The 18235-nt window shown below is 47.2% G+C and overlaps 1 protein-coding gene across 1 annotated transcript in view; it reads right to left on the reverse strand.

Moving 5' to 3' along the window:
- The window catches only part of LOC115098133 (AP-1 complex subunit mu-1-like), a 237217-nt gene extending 225631 nt beyond the window's left edge, over nucleotides 1–11586 (reverse strand). The window contains 1 exon segment of the mRNA XM_029614489.1: nucleotides 11440–11586. Within this exon segment, the coding sequence (XP_029470349.1) occupies nucleotides 11440–11481 (42 nt within the window). The 5' untranslated portion in view covers nucleotides 11482–11586.
- Nucleotides 11587–18235: the final 6649 nt, after the last annotated feature.

Below are 18235 nucleotides of genomic sequence, written 5' to 3' on the forward strand. Positions count from 1 at the left end.
TTTAGTGTGCCGGTTTACCTGCCCTCCCCCGATTTACGATTTTTTGACGATAAATCGGGGGAATTGGTATTGTATCGTGGCCCTAACGATTTTTGACGATTTAAAATATATCGGACGATATTTTAAATCGTCAAAAAACGATTCACATCTATATATATATATATATATATATATATATATAAAATATATGGAATGCTTTATATATTGTAGTTATTTTAATCGTCTAGAGACATTTATGTAACCTGATAATTTGTATGTGACTATTGAGCATTAATCTGCCGCCTTGGTGGTTTTTAAGAATAATGGAAATGTCTATGGGGAATGTTGGTTTTATGTTAGTGAGTTTGCACGGGTATGTGTGTATATGACTGATATGCTTAAAGTTTTTATGAGGTTACATTTAATAAAAAAAAATATTGAAATATATTGAATAAAGCAATAAGGTGTGTGACAAGTGAATGATGTTCAATTTGTTGGGTTTTTTTTTTGTTTTGTTTTTTTTTGGTTTTTTTTTACTTATCCACATGTAAGGCCCCACCTATATAGTGGTTTATAAGTGCTATTGTTTTATATACTACTAGCTGAACCCTGCCAAGCGTTGCTGTGGCTGAGCCTGGTAAAGTTGAAAAAACAGAACAGAGCAGTAAAGGTTACAGTTAGTGTGGTTTGTTTGTTTTTTTTTACCCCAAATGAACAGCACCAGCAAAGAATAGTTTAAATATGCAAGCACACCTTCCTGGCCCCCCCCCCCCCAACCCGGCGAAATAGAGCAAACCGACGCTACAGCCCCCCTCTCGGGAGATGTGGAAAATGAGTGGGCCCCCCCCCCCCGTGAAAAACGCGCGGTCCCCCACCGTGCTCCTCCCCGGCTACCTGTGTAAACTGCCAGCCGGTGGCGAGGGTGTGTGCTAGGGTTTGTTCTGCCGGCTACCATGTCGCAAAACTTCACCGGTGAAAGTGGTGAGTCAGGATTCCTGACCTAGTAAGGGCAAATGTCCGCTGAGGATATGGTGCTGATGGGCTCTTGCCCTTACTATGTCACATGGTGTACTGACGTCGTTGTTGTCTCTGTATAGCATAGTAAGGGCAAGATCCGCCGGCGCCATTTTGCTTGCTGGCATCCGACGACCCTACTGAATGCTGTGTGTCCCGGACCGTTCCTGTGGTACTGGCGGAGAAGCACGGACTTGTTTCAGGTGTAGTGTGTGATCGGAGTGCAGTGCGTGGGTGGGTGGAAGAGGGTACTTTAATTTAAAATCGGAGGGTGTGTGAAATGCGTGGCTTCCCAATGTAGCAGCCAGGAATTCGTGTTTTGGGAGGGTGGGTGAAGTAAGTGACATTGGCAGGCGTGTGGGGTGTGATGAGTGTGGATTTCTGTGTGTTATGAGGGAGTGTGAATGAAAGACAATAGCCCTGTGTGGGGGTGGGGTGTGAGTGTGTGTGAAAGGTGCAAGAGGTTGCGCTTGCGCTGACGGCCACCAGATGTCACTGTTTTGTGTAAGCAATTTTTAAACTTGTATTACCTGTCACAGGTGTGGCCTATATGTAATGTAAGTGTATAAGATCCTTCCCGTATGGGAAGTGAATGTTGTGTGCAAATTTGAATGCATTCGGTTAAGCGGTTGGCGAGATTAGCGACGACGTACAAACTATTTAACATTTTTATTTATATAGATATACCTCTATTATGTTGGTCACCCTTCTCTGTACCTTTTCTAATTCTGCTATATGGGAGTGGAGGAGTAGCCTAGTGGTTAGAGCAGTGGGCTACGAACCAGGAGACCAGGGTTCGAGTCCTGCTGTCGCTCCTTGTGACTTTGGACAAGTCACTTTACCCTCCATTGCCTCAGGTACAAACCTACAGGCCGATACAGTAAGGGCGCGTCACCTGGCGAGGGCTTCGGAAGCTAAATCTCGACTAGACTATGTACTTATCTGACTTGTTTTCCCAGATCCGTACTGCAAGTATATGGTCTGGTAATCTCAGACCATAGTCCAGTATCGTGTCAGGTAGGGAGGAAAGGTAAATATAGAGACCCAGCTACCTGGAAAATGCCCGCATGGTTAGTCCAAGATAAAAAATTTAAAGAATTTTTGACTACCAAATGGAGAGAATTTACTTCTTTCAATGCTGAACTTCAGTCAGCACCCATTCTGTTTTGGGAAACCGCTAAAGTTGTCCTAAGAGGTCATATCATTGAATACGCCGCGTCCCCACCGACGGAAGCAGCAAGTCACCATGAGGACCGACCGGACCTGACCGAGCTAAGTCCGCCGACGAGCGCAAACGTCGCCCTGCCTCCACGGCAAGAAGGCCCGCCCCCTCCCCCCAGTGACCTCACTAAAGGCGCCGGGACACCCATAAGGGCAGACGCGGTCCCCAGGTGCCGAGCGTTGCGTGCTGAAGGAGCACAACAAAGGGGCACTCCCCTTTGTGCACCCCTTAGTACTATCCTTAGTGCACATCGGAAAATCCTTCACCTTCTGCTATGGGTCGTCCCGTGTGCCACAAATATCTGATTAAACCCTTTGAGTTTCAAATGTGCATTAGCTTTCATGTGTGTCTCCTGGAGGAACACAACTGTTCCCTTAAGTCTTAATATATTTGAGAGAATTTTTTCCCGCTTAACTGGGGTGCCCAGCCCCGCTACATTCCAGGACAAATATTTCAAACTACCCACCATTTATACTTTTCCGTTAGGGAAGTCTCTACATCTCTTTGCCTCATTTTGGACTGGTACTCTGTATGTAATCCAGAATCATGACTTTCACTCCTACTCTGGCCTATGAGATAGTTTCCAGATCCGATATAACTCACTCAGTAGCTGACAATGTCTTGTTTTGCCATTCTTCCTCGTGAACAGATTTGAACCCTGTTCCCCTGTCTGCCTCCCTCTATCCCCCTCCCTTCCCTCCTGAGTCCTCTTCCCCCCTCCCAACCCCCCCTTATACCATCTTGTACCTAAGGGATCCATGCTCTTCCGTAAAGATCACTCATAGATGCATGGGTGCCTCTCCCCCTATTATTATTATTCATGCCCCTGCATAGCGAACATTCCCCAGAAACCACATTCATAGAAACACCCCAGGCTTGGTCCACAAACAGTTAACATAGCAACATTAGATCATAAGTTAAACTGAGCATTACTGCCCCGTTACTTATAACATTTGTGCCTCAAACTTTGTAATATATAACCTTACAATTCACTTAGCACTTTTAACCTTTGAAATTGTGAAATCCTGGTCTCTCCAATATTTGGGTTTCGACATAGTTCACCCCTTGCTGTGAGTCTCTCAACCGGCCATTAGCCATTAAGAGTTCCTGGGAGTAGCCTCAGTTGCCTGCTTCTGTCAGCGTGAGGAGAAATTTCTCTGCTTGCTTAGGTTCCTCAAAGAATTTGCATCCCAATTCAGCCCATATTTTAAGCTTTGCAGGGTAAATGATTTACCAGATCAGTGCAAATCGGCGCAAGGCCCATCTCAGCTGTACCATGAGGAGAAATCCTGAAAAATGAGCAAGCACCCCCCCCCCCCCCCATGCAACAGCTCTTTCTTTTTATGGTTGGCTTGTAAAAGCTGTGCTTTGTGTGCACAGAAATTTTGCTATCACCACAAGAGGTGATCTCCACTCTGACTGCTTGACTCCAATTCTATGTGCCCTTTCTACTTTGAGTTGTCCTACCAGAGTTAACAATCCTCTGCTACTTGTTCATCCAGTCCCACAAAGCGTAGGTTGGCTCTTCTGGAACGATTTTCTAAGTCGTCAATTTTTGATTCTCGAACATTGATTATTTTTTCCAACTTGTTTATTTTGGTCTGTAACTCAAGAGAGTCGTCCTCCACCACGTGGATACGCCCCTCCAGCACATCGAGTCTATTGTTATAATCCACTAAAGCATTTTGAATTTCAATGATTTGAGAGGAGATTTCTTCAATTTTGGGGTTCAGCGCGGCAACTACCGCAGCGGTAATAGATGCGGTTGAGGCTGGTTTTCTCAGGGCTAGTGGGTATAGCGGCAGCCATTTTGTTTTCTAGTTTTGCCTATCTTTCGTTGGCAGGCGCATCGACATACCTTTTTGGGAAAAGTTGTTAAAGTAATTGTCCTTCACCTTGATGTTCAGATTAGTAAAATCCGGCCATTCCGATAAGTTTTCGCTGCTTTGTGGGTGTTATTGAAGGAGAGGCACCTGGAGCGTGAGGTGATTGCGTCCTCTCCGCATCACGTGGTCTCCTCCTGCACCAAGGTTTTTCGGGAAGTCAGCAAGATGGCTATGCAGAAAATGCACCTTGATGCTCATGTTGCAATGAAACATTTTGAAGCTCTCCAAGAGTTTCTGGACAATTTTGATGTAATTCTGTGCTCGTGTATTTCCAAGAAAGTCCTTGACAAGGTTTTTTAATGACAACCAAGCATTCTTTTGGAGTTCTGACACTGTCCTGATGAAATGTTCATCTTTAATGAGCTGCCAAATCTGTGGACCGTCAAACACACCGGCCTTTATCTTTTCAAAAGACAGGTTAGGAAATGCCAAAATGAGATACTTGAAATAGTCTCCTTCAGTTGGCAAAGCTTTAACAAATTGCTTCATGAGACCCAGTTTTATGTGCAGAGGTGGGAATATAATGTTCTGTCAACAAGTTATCGCAGTTTGCGGTAATACCTATGTGAAGCGCCCCTTTTCCTATCGCATGCGATATTTAGTGCATTTTGATAAATCCAGGCCTAAGTTAGGCTGTAGAGAAAAACTTGACGTGATAGAAGAAAACTGCAGTTTTGAAATCAGCATTCCTATTTAAGTCTAAACAGCTGAAAAATCGAACTGAACAGGAATTATGTTAAAAATTGTATCTAGGAAAATAAAACAAGACTGATGACCATAGATTATAAACCCAGCATTAAAGGTCAATCTGCAATTACACCTGCTCCAAGCCCCAGGAGCCATTCTCTCTGAATGCACAGCTTCTCAGTTTAGCATTACAAAAGCCTAAAATGGGAGGCTGGATAGCATTCATGGAGCCAGTGCTCTAAAGCTGTATTCTGAATAATTGCATGGTGGAGGGCTATGCTGTTTTGTTAAGCAGAGAAAATACTCTTACATTTGCTTTAGAATTGGCAGTCTTGCCTCTAGTATTGTCTTCTCATTCATGGTAAGTATTACCACTTAAAATTATGTAAAACTATCAAATATTTTACACTTAGCACCTTAAAACAGACTTTTCTAAAAGGTTAGATCATCATTTGACAATAATTTGAACATTATATTGTTTGTCTCATCTAAAAGTTCTCTCAGAGATCTAACTTGGGCTTTGTATATAGATTTCAGACTGGTGGGACTGAGGTCCATGTTCCAAACCTTCCACCACACTTCCCTGCATGACACAGTCCACTGAGGAACATTAACAGCACTAGACAGAAATCTCCGTTTGGGGCAATGAACTCTTAGTTTTCACACATCGGTCAAATAGCAGCAGCTCTTGCCCTCCCTAATAGAGAGCTTCAGATTACAAAAGAGTTAGGTGAGTTTACCACATGGTAACACTTCACATCTCCATGGCTATGCAGCAGCTATATACTCTCCTCAGTTATACTAGACTATTATTCTTGTTTCTCCAAATATATTTCTGGCTCTAAGATCATACATTTCATTTTAAAATTGAATGGCAACTCAAATTATTATATAATAAAAGAACGCAAATCTGAAAACAGTAACAAGTTCATATGTCAACATCATTTTTTCAATGTATCAAATGTAGAAACAGTATAACAATAGCCAGTGTAACATCTACCCCAGGAGACCACCTTTGCTTCCCTGAAATATTGGTTGTAGCATAAGGATTGCAATCCATATTCAGAAACAGAAGCGAGTTCAGGTGAGTTTTAGGCTACAGGAGGATTAGGTGATTTTAATTCAAAGCTAAGCTCTCCTGCTGGCATAATATAGTACCTTAGATGATGCCCGATATGTATTAATCAACATGCCACAAAGCAGCAAGGCAGTTTTTGCTGCTGAGATAAATAAAATAGTATATTTTACCACATGTATTTAATTTATATTTAGCTCGTGCCTTTTTCACTGCTCTCAAGAAAACACATTATCAGGTCGATACAGTAAGGCCGCGGTAGAAACAGTGCGGCAGTGTCAGGCGCACCCTTCCTCCCCGCACGCACAGTTCTCTTCACTAAGTCCCCGATACTCTCTTCTAATTGCATGCAAATACATGCCGCGGCTGTGAAGAGATAGGGAAGGGTTATGCCCGCGCAACCCATTTTACTGTATAGGCGCTTAATACAGCGCCTGTACAGTAACCTGGGTGCGCTGGTACCTGTCATTTCAAATGTCATTTGGAATGACAGGCACCGGGAGGAGGGAAGCGGCGAAGCAACTTACTTCTTGCTGTGTCTCTCCTCCTCCCGGAGCAGGGCGCGAAAGCAGCCTTGCTCCGGGAGGAGGTGGGACACAGCGGCGAAGCAAAAAAAAAAAAAACCAAAGGCGCGTGTTCGATCGGGCGGGTGGGCGCGTGTTCGATCGGGCGGGTGGGCGGCAGCAGCGGCGGCAGAGAAGAAAAAAAAAACCAAAAGCAATTTTGGTTTTTTTTTTTTCAAAAAGCGACAATTTTGTTTTTTTCCAAAAGCGACTTACTTTTGGGATCTTGACAGATCCCAAAAGTAAGTCGCAAAAGTAACTTACTTTTCTGAAGCCATCAGGAACAAGATCGTAGCTCCTCCCGATGAAGACGAAGATGGCCGCCTGCACGGGAAAGCGTGCAATTGGCCGCTGAAGACGTGACGTCACGACGTTTGGCGTCTTCAGCGGCCAATTGCACGCTTTCCCCCGTGCAGGGGGCCATCTTCGTCTTCGTCGGGGGGAGCTACGATCCTGCTGATGGCTTCAGATCCCGGGGGGCGGGTGGGCGCGTGTCCGGTTCCCGCCGCTGCTTGGATGGGTGGGCGCGTGTCCGGCTGGATGAATGCCCGTGCGATTTTGGCGCTCATGGCATGAGCGCCAAAATCGCACGGGCATCCATTCCGGCGGGGGCCGTGCATTCATCCAGGCAGAGGGAACCGTGGGCCGTTTTCGCCACCGGTTCCCTCTGCCTGGATGAATGGCCGTGCGATTTTGGCGCTCATGGCATGAGCGCCAAAATCGCACGGGCATCAATTCCGCTGCTGCCCCCGGATGTCGCTTTTTTTGCTTCTTTGCTGCCCCCCCCCCCCCCCCGCTGCTGCTGCTGCCCCCGGATCCCGCTGCCCGCGCCCCCCGCTGCCCCGCGAAATCAGGAGGAAGGGAGAAGGGACTACCGTAGCAGGCCCGAGCCTTGCTACTTTTTCGGGTTTTTTGTTTTGTTTTTTTTTTTTGCGCTTCGGGAGGAGGGGACCGGACGGGGCTGCAGGAGACCGGACTGGGGCTACACCGGACGGCTGGACCGGGGACCAGGGCAAGTAAGCAATGTTTTTTACACTACACTACACTAACTCCTACTAGGGGGCGGCGGTAAACTAGCACGTTAAGGCCGCGGCAGAACAGCGGGTTACTGAGGAGATAATATCAGCGCCCGTTACAGTATCGGAGGGGAATAGCTAATTCCTTCATTATACAGCTTTTTCGTTCATTTACATGCTGGGTGCGGAAAGGGTTATGTGTTTATTTTAGGAAGCGCTAAGGACGCGTGAAACTGGAGACTGTATTGCTGGACCGCCTTACTCGTCTGTATTGTGCGCTCCCAGCACGTTACAGACGGGGAATCTTTAACTGAACGTTACTGTATCGACCTGTATGTCAGAGTGAGCCCCTAGGAAGTCTCCTTGTACCTGGTCCCTAAGACAGGCTAATGCTGCCACCTGCACTTTGAGAGAGTTCAGGGTAACCCTTTCTCTAGGCTCTCCTGCAGAAACTGCAAGATTTCCCTTGTTTTTGCTGTTTCTGGAGAGACTTTTCTTCTCTTGCACCACTCTACAAAAACCTTCCAGACCCTACCATACGCCCGGAAGGTAGTGTGTCTCCTAGAATTTAGCAAGGTGGCTACTACTGCCCTTGAATAGCCTTTTTTCTCTAACATGTCCCTTTCAAAAGCCAGCCTGTAAGATAATCTGACTTTCCCCACTGCTCAGCCTCACTATGTCCACATACCACAACCTTCTGGGCCAGTCTGGGGCCACCAGAATGATCCAGCCACCATGATCTGCTGCTTTCCTCAGCACTCTCACTATTAAGAGTCTCGGTGGAAATACATTTAGCAGCTGGACTAGGGCATCTGTTCTGGTACCCACTGAAAAATGTTTCTGCCTTGGCTTCCTGTTTCCATCAAGTCCCATTCTGGCCTTCCCCACTTCCCTACCACTTTTGACATTTCCTATACTAATTCCCATTCTTCTTGGTTTAACGCATGCCTGCTGAGGTAGTCTGCCTGTGTGTTCTCCTTCCCTGCTATGTAACTGGCAGTTAACCCCACCAGGTTTCTTTCTGCCCAGCTCATTAGTTGTTCCGTTGTCTTCCTCTAACTGCCAACTTTACATCCTTCCTTACCTGTTTATATAGGACACTGCTGTGGTGCTGTTGGAAAGAACTTTTACTGGCTTCGCTCTAAACCTGGGGCTTAGATATCTGAGCGCCAGCTTTACTGTTCTCAGCTCCAGCAGGTTCATTGAGGCCTCCCTCTCCCTGATTATCTGCCCTGCACCACCTGTTCCTTGCAATGTGTCCCCCAGCCTAACCTACTGGTGTCTGTCGCTAACATCACCCAGTCCAGCAGAACTAGGCTAACACCTGCTAATAAATTGCTTTCTACTACAGACCAACATAGGCTGGCTCTGGCCTGAGCCTCTCTCCATATCTTTGCGTGCTGGGGTTCCATCTGGAGAACAAAGCTCTCTGTAGTAGTCATATGAGCCTCTGCCCATGGGACCACCTCTGTTGTCACGGCCATCGACCAACACCTGCAGGTAATCCCTTGCTGCCAGTCTCCTGGCCACTGCAAGCTCTCTCACCTGGTAACTTAGTCTATATGCCCTTTTCTGCATCAAAAACATCTTTGCCTGCTGAGGGTCGAACTGGGCCCCCAGGTAAACTAGCTTTTGGGAGAATTGCTTTTGGTCTCGTTTACTATCCAACCCAACTTCGAGGAGCACCCTCACTCTCCTTGTGAAGCTGCTGCTCTTCTCCTCTGACCTGGCTCTGATCAGCCAATTGTCCAGATATGGGTGCACTGGAATACCTTTCTTCCTTTGTGCTGCTGCCACTACTACCATCACCTTCGTAAAGGTTCTTGGAGCTGTGGCTAGTCCAATCGGCAATGCCTTGAACTGATAAGGGTTCCCCAGTACTGAACCTCAGGTATCAGCAATACAATTCTTTGATGGGAATATGCAAATATGCTTTTGCAAGGTCTTCCCAGTCAAACTGCCTCTGACTGACCTCAATGTTGCTCTGCCTCAACCTACTGGCAAGCAGGGTAATGCCACAGGTGTGGACTTGTCTCCAGGACGAAGAGGTAGATTACAAATAAATAGCTACGAGTACTGTCAATGTAATAAGACTCCCCCTACTAATTTAACATGAATATTATAACACTACTAGGAACAAAAAAAAACCCAATCCATTGACGGATAAAAATTATCTGAATCAATTACACAAAAATGTGATATCACAGATATCAGAAGAATTTTATATTTGTGAACATGTATGCAAAAAGCTTTTACCTTTTTATATCTTTTTTAAAAAATTGTTACTCAAATACTGCTCCAAAATGCAACTCAAAAATGATAGGCACAGCAGGGTTTTCTATTCATAGCACCAGAAAATAACCAAGTCTCTCCCTTTTCATTAATATTTGTGTCACTTTGTTTACATTCACTCTTAGTAGTCTACGTATTCCTGTAAGAATACCACAGTTCATGCCACAGTACAGTTTAAAAACCAAAATACAGGACTAAGGACAACAATACAACTGCTTCAGATAAATGTATATCAAGAGCTATGTAAAAGCTGGACATTTTAATGCAATATAGATTACAACCTGTGTTGAATTTTGAACCTGTACCGTGGATAAGTGGGCTACTAGAAATATAAGCTTATCTGCAAGAAAATAAGGTGACACAGGCATTACTGAAAAGCAAAAAAATGAGACGACACTTTTTTGTGTCGTCATGCCAGCATGAGAAAATATTGCTGTTCACATTTTTGAATTATAGTTTTGAAGCAGTATTTATGAGCACCAATAATTTTTTTTAAAGATATAAAACTGGCAGGCAGTGCAGGCCTTTGGAGCCTCCTTTTTGCCTAGATATCCATGCAAGTGTGCAGTCAAACAATGCTGTTTTATTTGATTTTCTTTATTCCTGAGCAAATGAGGAGATTTTTAGCCTCCAGGATAATACGTCATTTGTCACTCAATAGATCAAGCATAGACAATCCTATTTTTGAGTATGGAAGTAGATTACTTGTGCTATTATTACTTTGTTTCTCCTTTTTTTCTCTCTTTGCCCCTTATGTGTTTGGGCTAAGTAACAAGAGATAGTTTCCTATATTTTGCAGTATTTTTTATGTTATGTTATATTACTCTAAATGTTTCTGGGCAAAGTTGTTTTTTATGAAATTCATAATTATAAAAGTTTTTAAAAGGGATAGTTTTTTACATACAAATTCATAAAAATAAAATTGAGACTGTGGTCCATCCCCTGATATCACCTATTTTTAGACAATCCACTATTTAATTCAGATATCATTACATCGCTGTTAGTGTAATACCCAATTCACTTTGTTAAATAGTAAACTATTAACATTTAATAGTCTTCCCAAACGTAGGCATAAAAATAAAGTGATCATTTAATTTAATACTTCTATACCACCTTTCATGACTGACGACTGTGAATAAGTAGGTTAAAAGATAAAAACATTAACATGCAGATTTACATGCAATGTAGGGTACATTTAGGATAAGAAAGGTAAAAAAAATGATTTTATATACTAATTATGTTTTCAAAAGTTGACTAAAGAATATCAGATAAATAGTAAAACCTCTAACAGGGAAACAGACACGTAATCACATACCCAGTGCAAAGTACTTTTTTTTTTTCTTCATTTAAGTATATAAGAAGTGCTGTCCCAGCAAAGACGCACACAGAAAGACACAATACTTACCCAATACCCTTTAGCCAACATTTTAAGTTAGCTTTTAACGAAATTGATTAAATAGCACATAAAATTTAAAGTTTGTAACACTCAATTTTGCGCTTACGTTTGGCGAATTTAAACTGGAATAACAACCTGTCCAGTATATAAGATTATCAGTAGTATTATCCGAAGTCAGTGCTCTCTGTTACAGGACAAGCCATAGCAGTGAGCGGTGCCCCAAACCTCCTCCTCCTGCCTCGGCTGAGCCCAAGGGCCACAGCCGAAACCTTCTCCTCTTTCTTCTCTTCCTCAGTCAGACATACTCACCTTGCCCTTCAGGTCTAGCACGTAGACGGCACTAGCTGACATGGTGCTAGCTACACCTACTAACGAAGCTCGTTCTTTCTCTCTCGTCCCTTCACTGCTACAGTTTCACGCCCGCCACCATATCCGTTACTTCACCATAGCGATCCACACGCACCGGAAGTAACGCACTCACTTCCGCTTCCGGCCGGACCCAGAGGCTTCTGCAGCGTCATGGAGGAAACTGCCCCTGCTATAACTTAGAGCACTGCTAATCCTGCTCTGTTGTTTTTCCCTTTCAAATAATATTCTACTTTAGCTTTATGTCCAGCAGCTACAATTAGTGCCTCGTTTTAGCTTCACAATTTTTTTCTTGCAAACTTTGTTTCATGACCTCTCTTTTAAATATCTTCGGCCATAATGCAAAGGTGCTCTCTTTGTTAATATTTATCAGCGGCTTGCAATTACATGACTTGCCTTTGTTATTCAGATATACTACATCTCGAAAACCTTATTTGCAGACATTCCTTGCAATTATTTTAGCAGCTTAACATTTACTTTTCTAAATATATTCTTGCCATTTTAGAGTCACAGTACAATTGTACCTATTCTCACCTCCCTCCTTCTTTCATTAGGCCAGGATACTTTGGAGACTGTTAAAGTGCACAGGTTTAAAATACTAGTGTCCCAGAATAAAATAAAGAAGGTTATACTACTGGCAATAGCAGGAAATGCTGGAGCAATTGATGGCTTACAAGTACAGAAAATTCTGGAAAGTTGGGTGATATTAATACTAGAAGCAACAGTTCCTCAGGCAGTAGAAACATCACACTTGCACATGTCCAGCATTCTAACCACGTATCCAGCACTTTTTAAACTCCTTGGGTAGTGTTATTTTAGTATTTACTGCTCCTGAAAATCCATTTTACATATTTGAAAACAGCCAAATCAGAAAATCTCCACTATAATATGAAAACCTCTGGCATTTTATGTCTCATAGTAAACAAGAGACATACAACAATTAAATTAAGAGGTCCAGTTGGATAATTTCAGTTTTCAGCAAACTACCATCATTAAAAGAGCACTGTAACTCAGATTGAAATGCCCTTCCTCTGCACATACTCAGAAATGCTGTCAATCAGTAGCAGTGCCTCCAAAAAAAACGATTAAGGTCCTGATGCAGTAATGTGCATTGGACTGTGCATACATGTTAATGTGCAGTTGTGCACATGTTTGTTTTCCTACTTTACTCTTGATTTACCTAGGAATATAGCACACAAAACTATGTGCACAAATGTGAGTAAAACTCCACAAATTTGCACTTCTCCATGCAAATCCTATGTTAATCAAGGCATTAGCTATTCCCTAATGCAGAGAAGTGTGCAGGCTTAACTCATATTTTCTTAATGCTGTAAATTTAACTCCTGTTTAGAGGTGGAGTTAAGTTTCTGGGGTTAGTGTTAGTATACAAGGCTGAACATGGAGTTCGTGGTGCTGGAATCCTATACTTAGGATTTATGCACAGAAAACATAATGCAGAAATTGTGTTTTCCTTGACAAGCACCGAATGGACTTGTCTTTCGTTGTAAAGCTTTGTACTCTATTGAGCATGCACAGGAGTTCCTACTTGGGCATTGTCTCGTGAGTCCGTGCTGTCACATGAACAGGTATTTGACTCTCTCTTCTTTTTTCTAAAGATTGTTTAGTCAATTTTTTCTCTCTTTTTTGTTGCTTTGCTGTTTTTACAGCTCCCCCATCCTAACAGCAATTCCTGAACATACCCAGATCAGTCCAGACAAGCGGGTTTTATTCATCCCTACCAGCAGATGGAGGTAGAGAACAAAACTTTGGGCACTGCCACATATACGAGAGAGCCTCCTGCAGTCCCTCAATATTTCTCTACCTCCAGCAGATGGTAGAGGTGCTAACCCTACAGTGCTGACTGACTGGATATTGTAAGGAAAATTGCTCCCCGAAATGACAGGCTGCTGCAGAAAGGTTGCCCCTCGGGTTGAGCCGGGCGAACAGGGGGTTGGAGGCCCCTGGCCAGCTTCAGCCCGGGACCACTGACAGCCAGTGGTCTGGTTCCCTCGGTGGGCCCGAAGCCCCTCCGCCTGCCCAGGACAGGGAAGTACCCTTTTATTTTTGTGCTTTCCTGTGTGTCTGGGCCTTTAAAACTTTGTTGTAAAAAAAAAAAAAAGTCACCGGCAGCTGTCCGCTTTTGCAACAGCAGCCGCATGTCAGCAGGCTGTGCGGCCTAGCATGCTGAATGCAACAGAGAAGCATGCTGCAGGCTGTGCAGCCTAGCAGGCTGAAATCCTCGGTGAGATCGTTGGGTGCAGGCCGGGAAGTAAGTGGGCGGATCGGGGGATCATTTGGAGGAGGGTGGTCCCAGTCGGGGCAGATTCACTCCAGTGGGGGCTGGCTGTACTCCCGAAAGAGCCGCGTGGTTTTCAGTTGCGGCAGCAGCCTGTTCACCGCCCCAGCGGGAAATTCTTGGGGCAGTGTGCCCTCTTCAAGGTTTGACAGCTGCCACGTGGTGCGCCCTTCCCCTTCGCGATCCAGGCCGCGTGGAAGCGTGGCAAGCATAGGATTGCCTGTTTGGATTTTTATTTTGCCTTGCTTTATTTCTTGGTGCTTGTTATGACAGACAAGCGGCTCTAGAGAGACCTGCAGGGCCTGTGGTAGCCCGTCGGTCGGCCTGAATGACTACCTCCTCTGTACGGAGTGGGCTGGAGGGGGGGGGGTCTGAAAGGCAAGCAAAGCCGCGGAGGCATTCGCGGACCTCGGCAGTGGCTCTGGGATCACAGGAGGGAGTGGCTATGGCTGCAGAAGCGGAGCTGGATAGGGGGGCTTCTCCCTGGTAGTCCAGGGGGTCCCCACCGGTCCTGTCTCCCATGGTTCAACCTGGGGAAAAAGGTCCGGATGTCTCAAGTCCTAGCAGCCCCAAGCACCCTTCGGGGGCCCCAGGGGTTTTTTCACCCGAATTTGTACTTTTACTGCACAAGGCCTTCCTGGCTAGGCAGGCAGGTAAGTGCGGTGGCACAGAAGGCCCGACGGGTTCGGCAAAGCGGGGAAAGGTCCCCCCTAAAGGTTCCCCGGGCCCGCGAACTCTGCCTCACGATTGGAATCAGATTCAGACGAGTCTAAGCAGGAGGATGAGGTCTCCTCGGAGGCCTATCAGGATGGGGACCTGATTGGGGGTCCCCCTCTGGACCCAGGGGATTCTAAAACTGAACAGGGGACCTTGGAGGGTCCGGAGGCTGAAGGCGATTATCCGCGGAGGCTGAAGGCGATTATCTCGCTTTTCAAGAGAGAGGCGCTTCGCCTGCTTATACCTCAGGTGTTGGAGGAGCTGGGGATTAAGTTCACCCTGGAGGATTCAGATCCTGAAGGGGTTAATCCGGTTCTGGATGGCCTACGGAGACCCCCCCAGCACTTTCCCAATTCCGAAGAAAATCCCAAAATTGATCAACTGAGAGTGGGATTCCCCCGACTCAGGTCTGCGAGTTGGCAGAGCGATGCCCAAGCTTTATTCACTTCTATAGCACCATCTGGACATTCTCAAGGTCCCGAAGGTGGATGCGGCAGTTTCAGCAGTCACTAAGAAGACCACTATTCCAGTGGCTGAAGCTTCCGCTCTGAAGGAATTTCAGGATTGGAAGTTGGAAATGCATCTCAAGCGAGCTTTTGAGGTCCTGGGGCTCGGCCTGCGGGCAAGGGTATGTGCAAGTCTGATGCAGCAGGCCTGTTTGTGTTGGATCCAGAAGCCGCAGGACCAGTTGGCCTCTAGGACTCTTTCCCCAGTCCAGGCGGCTCGCCTGTCATCTGTCATCAAAATTGCAGCTCTGTAATCTGCCCTTTCAGGGGAAACTGCTGTTTGGTGAAGACCTCGATCGTCTGATGAAGTCACTGGGAGAGACAAAGGGCAATAGGCCTCCAGAGGATTGAAAGTCTGGCCGGAAACCTTTCTCTTCTCGGCCTCGCTTTCGGGAATCCAGACGTTTTCGTCAGATGAGGCACTCGGGGGCCTCAGCCCCAAGACAGTCCTCGCATAGGCAACAGTCCTTTCGAGGGGCTGGAAGGTCATCTAGAGGTGGATCCACCCAGGATGCGGGTGGCAATAAGTCCTCACAATGAGATCCGGCAGGTCCACTCTTTGGGGTAGATTTTAAAAGAAGCGCGATCAGCCTACTTTTGCTTGCGCATCAGACTCAAGCAAAAGAACGCTGGATTTTAGTAGATACGCGCGGAGCCGCGCGTATCCACTAAAATCCTGGATCGGCGCGCGCAAGGCTATCGATTTTGTATAGCCTGCGCGCGCCGAGCCGCGCTGCCTCCCCCCGTTCCCTCCAAGGCCGCTCCGAAATCGGAGCGGCCTCGGAGGGAACTTTCCTTTGCCCTCCCCTCACCTTACCCTCCCTTCCCCTACCTAACCCACCCACCCGGCCCTGTCTACACCCCCCCCTTACCTTTGTCGGGGGATTTACGCCTCCCAGAGGGAGACGTAAATCCCCGCGCGCCAGCGGGCCTGCTGCGCGCCGGGCCGCGACCTGGGGGCGGGTACGGAGGGCGCGGCCACGCCCCCGGACCGCCCCGGGCCGTAGCCACGCCCCCGTACCCGCCCCAAAACGCTGCCGACACACCCCCAAAACGCCGCGACGACCGGGCCCGCCCCCCCCGACACGCCCCCTCTGAAAACCCCGGGACGTACGCGAGTCCCGGGGTCTGCGCGCACCGGTAGGCCTATGTAAAATAGGCTTACCGGCGCGCAGGGCCCTGCTCGCGTAAATCCGCCCGGTTTTGGGCGGATTTACGTGAGCAGGGCTCTGAAAATCCGCCCCTTTGTCTCTGGTAATCGGGGGCAGGCTGGCCTGGTTCTACGGGGAGTAGACAAAGATCACTTCCTACCGGTGGGTGTTGAGCGTGGTGAGAAACGGCGATGCCTTAGAATTTTCTCGCCCACTGAGGTCGGTCTTTCTGGAGTCGCGTTGTCTTTCCCGAAGTAAGCGGGCAGCGGTCCAGGAAACGCTTCAGCGGTTAAGTCTGAAGGTGGTTGTACTGGTGCCAGTGTCCGAACAGGGACAAGGCAGATATTCCATCTATTTCATGGTGCCCAAGAAGGAAGGCACTTTCCAACCTATCCTAGACCTGAAGAAAGTCAACCACAGTTTGAAGGTACCACGTTTTCGGATGGAGACGTTATGCACCGTAATTGCGGCGGTACGGGGAGGAGAGTTTTTGGCGTCTCTGGATCTCACCGAGGCTTATTTCCATATCCCCATCCGTCAGGAGCACAAGAAGTTTCTCAGATTCATGGTTCTGGGACAGCACTATCAGTTTCAAGTGCTGCTTTTTGGGCTGGCCACCGCCCTGAGGATCTTTACAAAGGTGATGGTGGTAGTGGCGGCAGCACTGCAACAGGAGGGATTGCTGGTGCACTCGTACTTGGACGATTGGCTGATACAGGCGAAGTCACTAGAGGAATGTGTATGGTCCATGGACCGAGTTCGGTCGCTCCTGGAATCTCTAGGCTGGGTTATCAATGTCCAGAAGAGCCATCTGGTCCCCTCCCGTTCCCTCGAATACTTGGGAGCCTGTTTCGACACCCAGTGGAGCAGAGTGTTTCTTACGACAGGGTGAACAAAATTCAGTGGCAGATAGCGTGTCTGCTTCGTCTACAGGTGCCGAAGGTCTGGGATTAGTTACAGGTCCTGGGCTTGATAGCGTCCACATTGGAACTGGTGCCCTGGGCGTTTGCCCATTTGAAACCTCTGCAGAGAGCCTTGTTGTCCCGTTGGAATCCTCTGTCGCAACAATAGTTCCTGCCCCTGGCTCTGATGGAGTCGGCCAGGGGCAGTCTGGCCTGGTGGATGACGCGGAACAATCTGGAGAAGAGGATGCCTCTCAAGGTCCCTTAGTGGGTGGTGATCACCACGGATGCAAGTCTTCGGGGCTGGGGGACAGTTTGTCTGGGCAGGTATGCTCAGGGCCTTTGTTCAACGTCGGAACAGACATGGTCCATCAGTCGCCTGGAGACGAGAGCAATTTCTACCTTTGGTCCGCAATCGGAGGGTGAGAGTTTTCTCGGGCAATTCGACCATGATGGCTTACATCAACTGCCAGGGGGGAACCAAGAGTCCCACGGTAGTGCAGGAGGCTCAGCTGCTGTTCGAGAGGGCAGAGCTTCATCTCGAAGGAATCGCCGCCTCCCATGTCACAGGAGTCAACAACTTCCAGGCGGATTACCTCAGCCGGCAGCAGTTGGATCCGGGGGAGTGGGAATTCTTTCAGAGGGCCTGGGAGCTTCTCTGCAAATGGTGGGGATCCTCGCAGTTTGATCTCATGGCAACGAGTTTCAATAACAAGACGCAAAGATTCTTCAGCTGCCAGAGGGAGTCCGGGGCAGTGGGGCTCGATGTCCTCGTATGTCCAAGGCCGACCGGAGTCCTCCTGTACGTCTTTCCTCTGTGGCCGCTGATAGCAAAGGTACTCAGGCATGTAGAGGGCCACACGGGGTCAGTGATTCTGGTGGCTCCGGAAAGGCCTTGCCATCTGTGGTTCGCGGATCTGGTGCGGCTGGCAGTGGACGGACTGCTACACCTGACCCATTTACCGGATCTCCTGCGTCAGGGTCCTATATTTTCCAATCATGAGGATCACTTTTGTCTCGTGGCCTGGCTTTTGAGAAGAGGCGATTGCGCGTGAGGGGGTATTCGGAACCAGTAATTACCACGCTGCTCCAAGCGAGACGCCCTGCATTTTTAGCCTATTCCAGGGTATGGAAGATGTTTGAGACCTGGTGTGGACAACAGGGATT

Source organism: Rhinatrema bivittatum, chromosome 8 (genome assembly GCF_901001135.1).
Source record: "Rhinatrema bivittatum chromosome 8, aRhiBiv1.1, whole genome shotgun sequence".
In the NCBI taxonomy this organism is placed as follows: Eukaryota; Metazoa; Chordata; class Amphibia; order Gymnophiona; family Rhinatrematidae; genus Rhinatrema; species Rhinatrema bivittatum.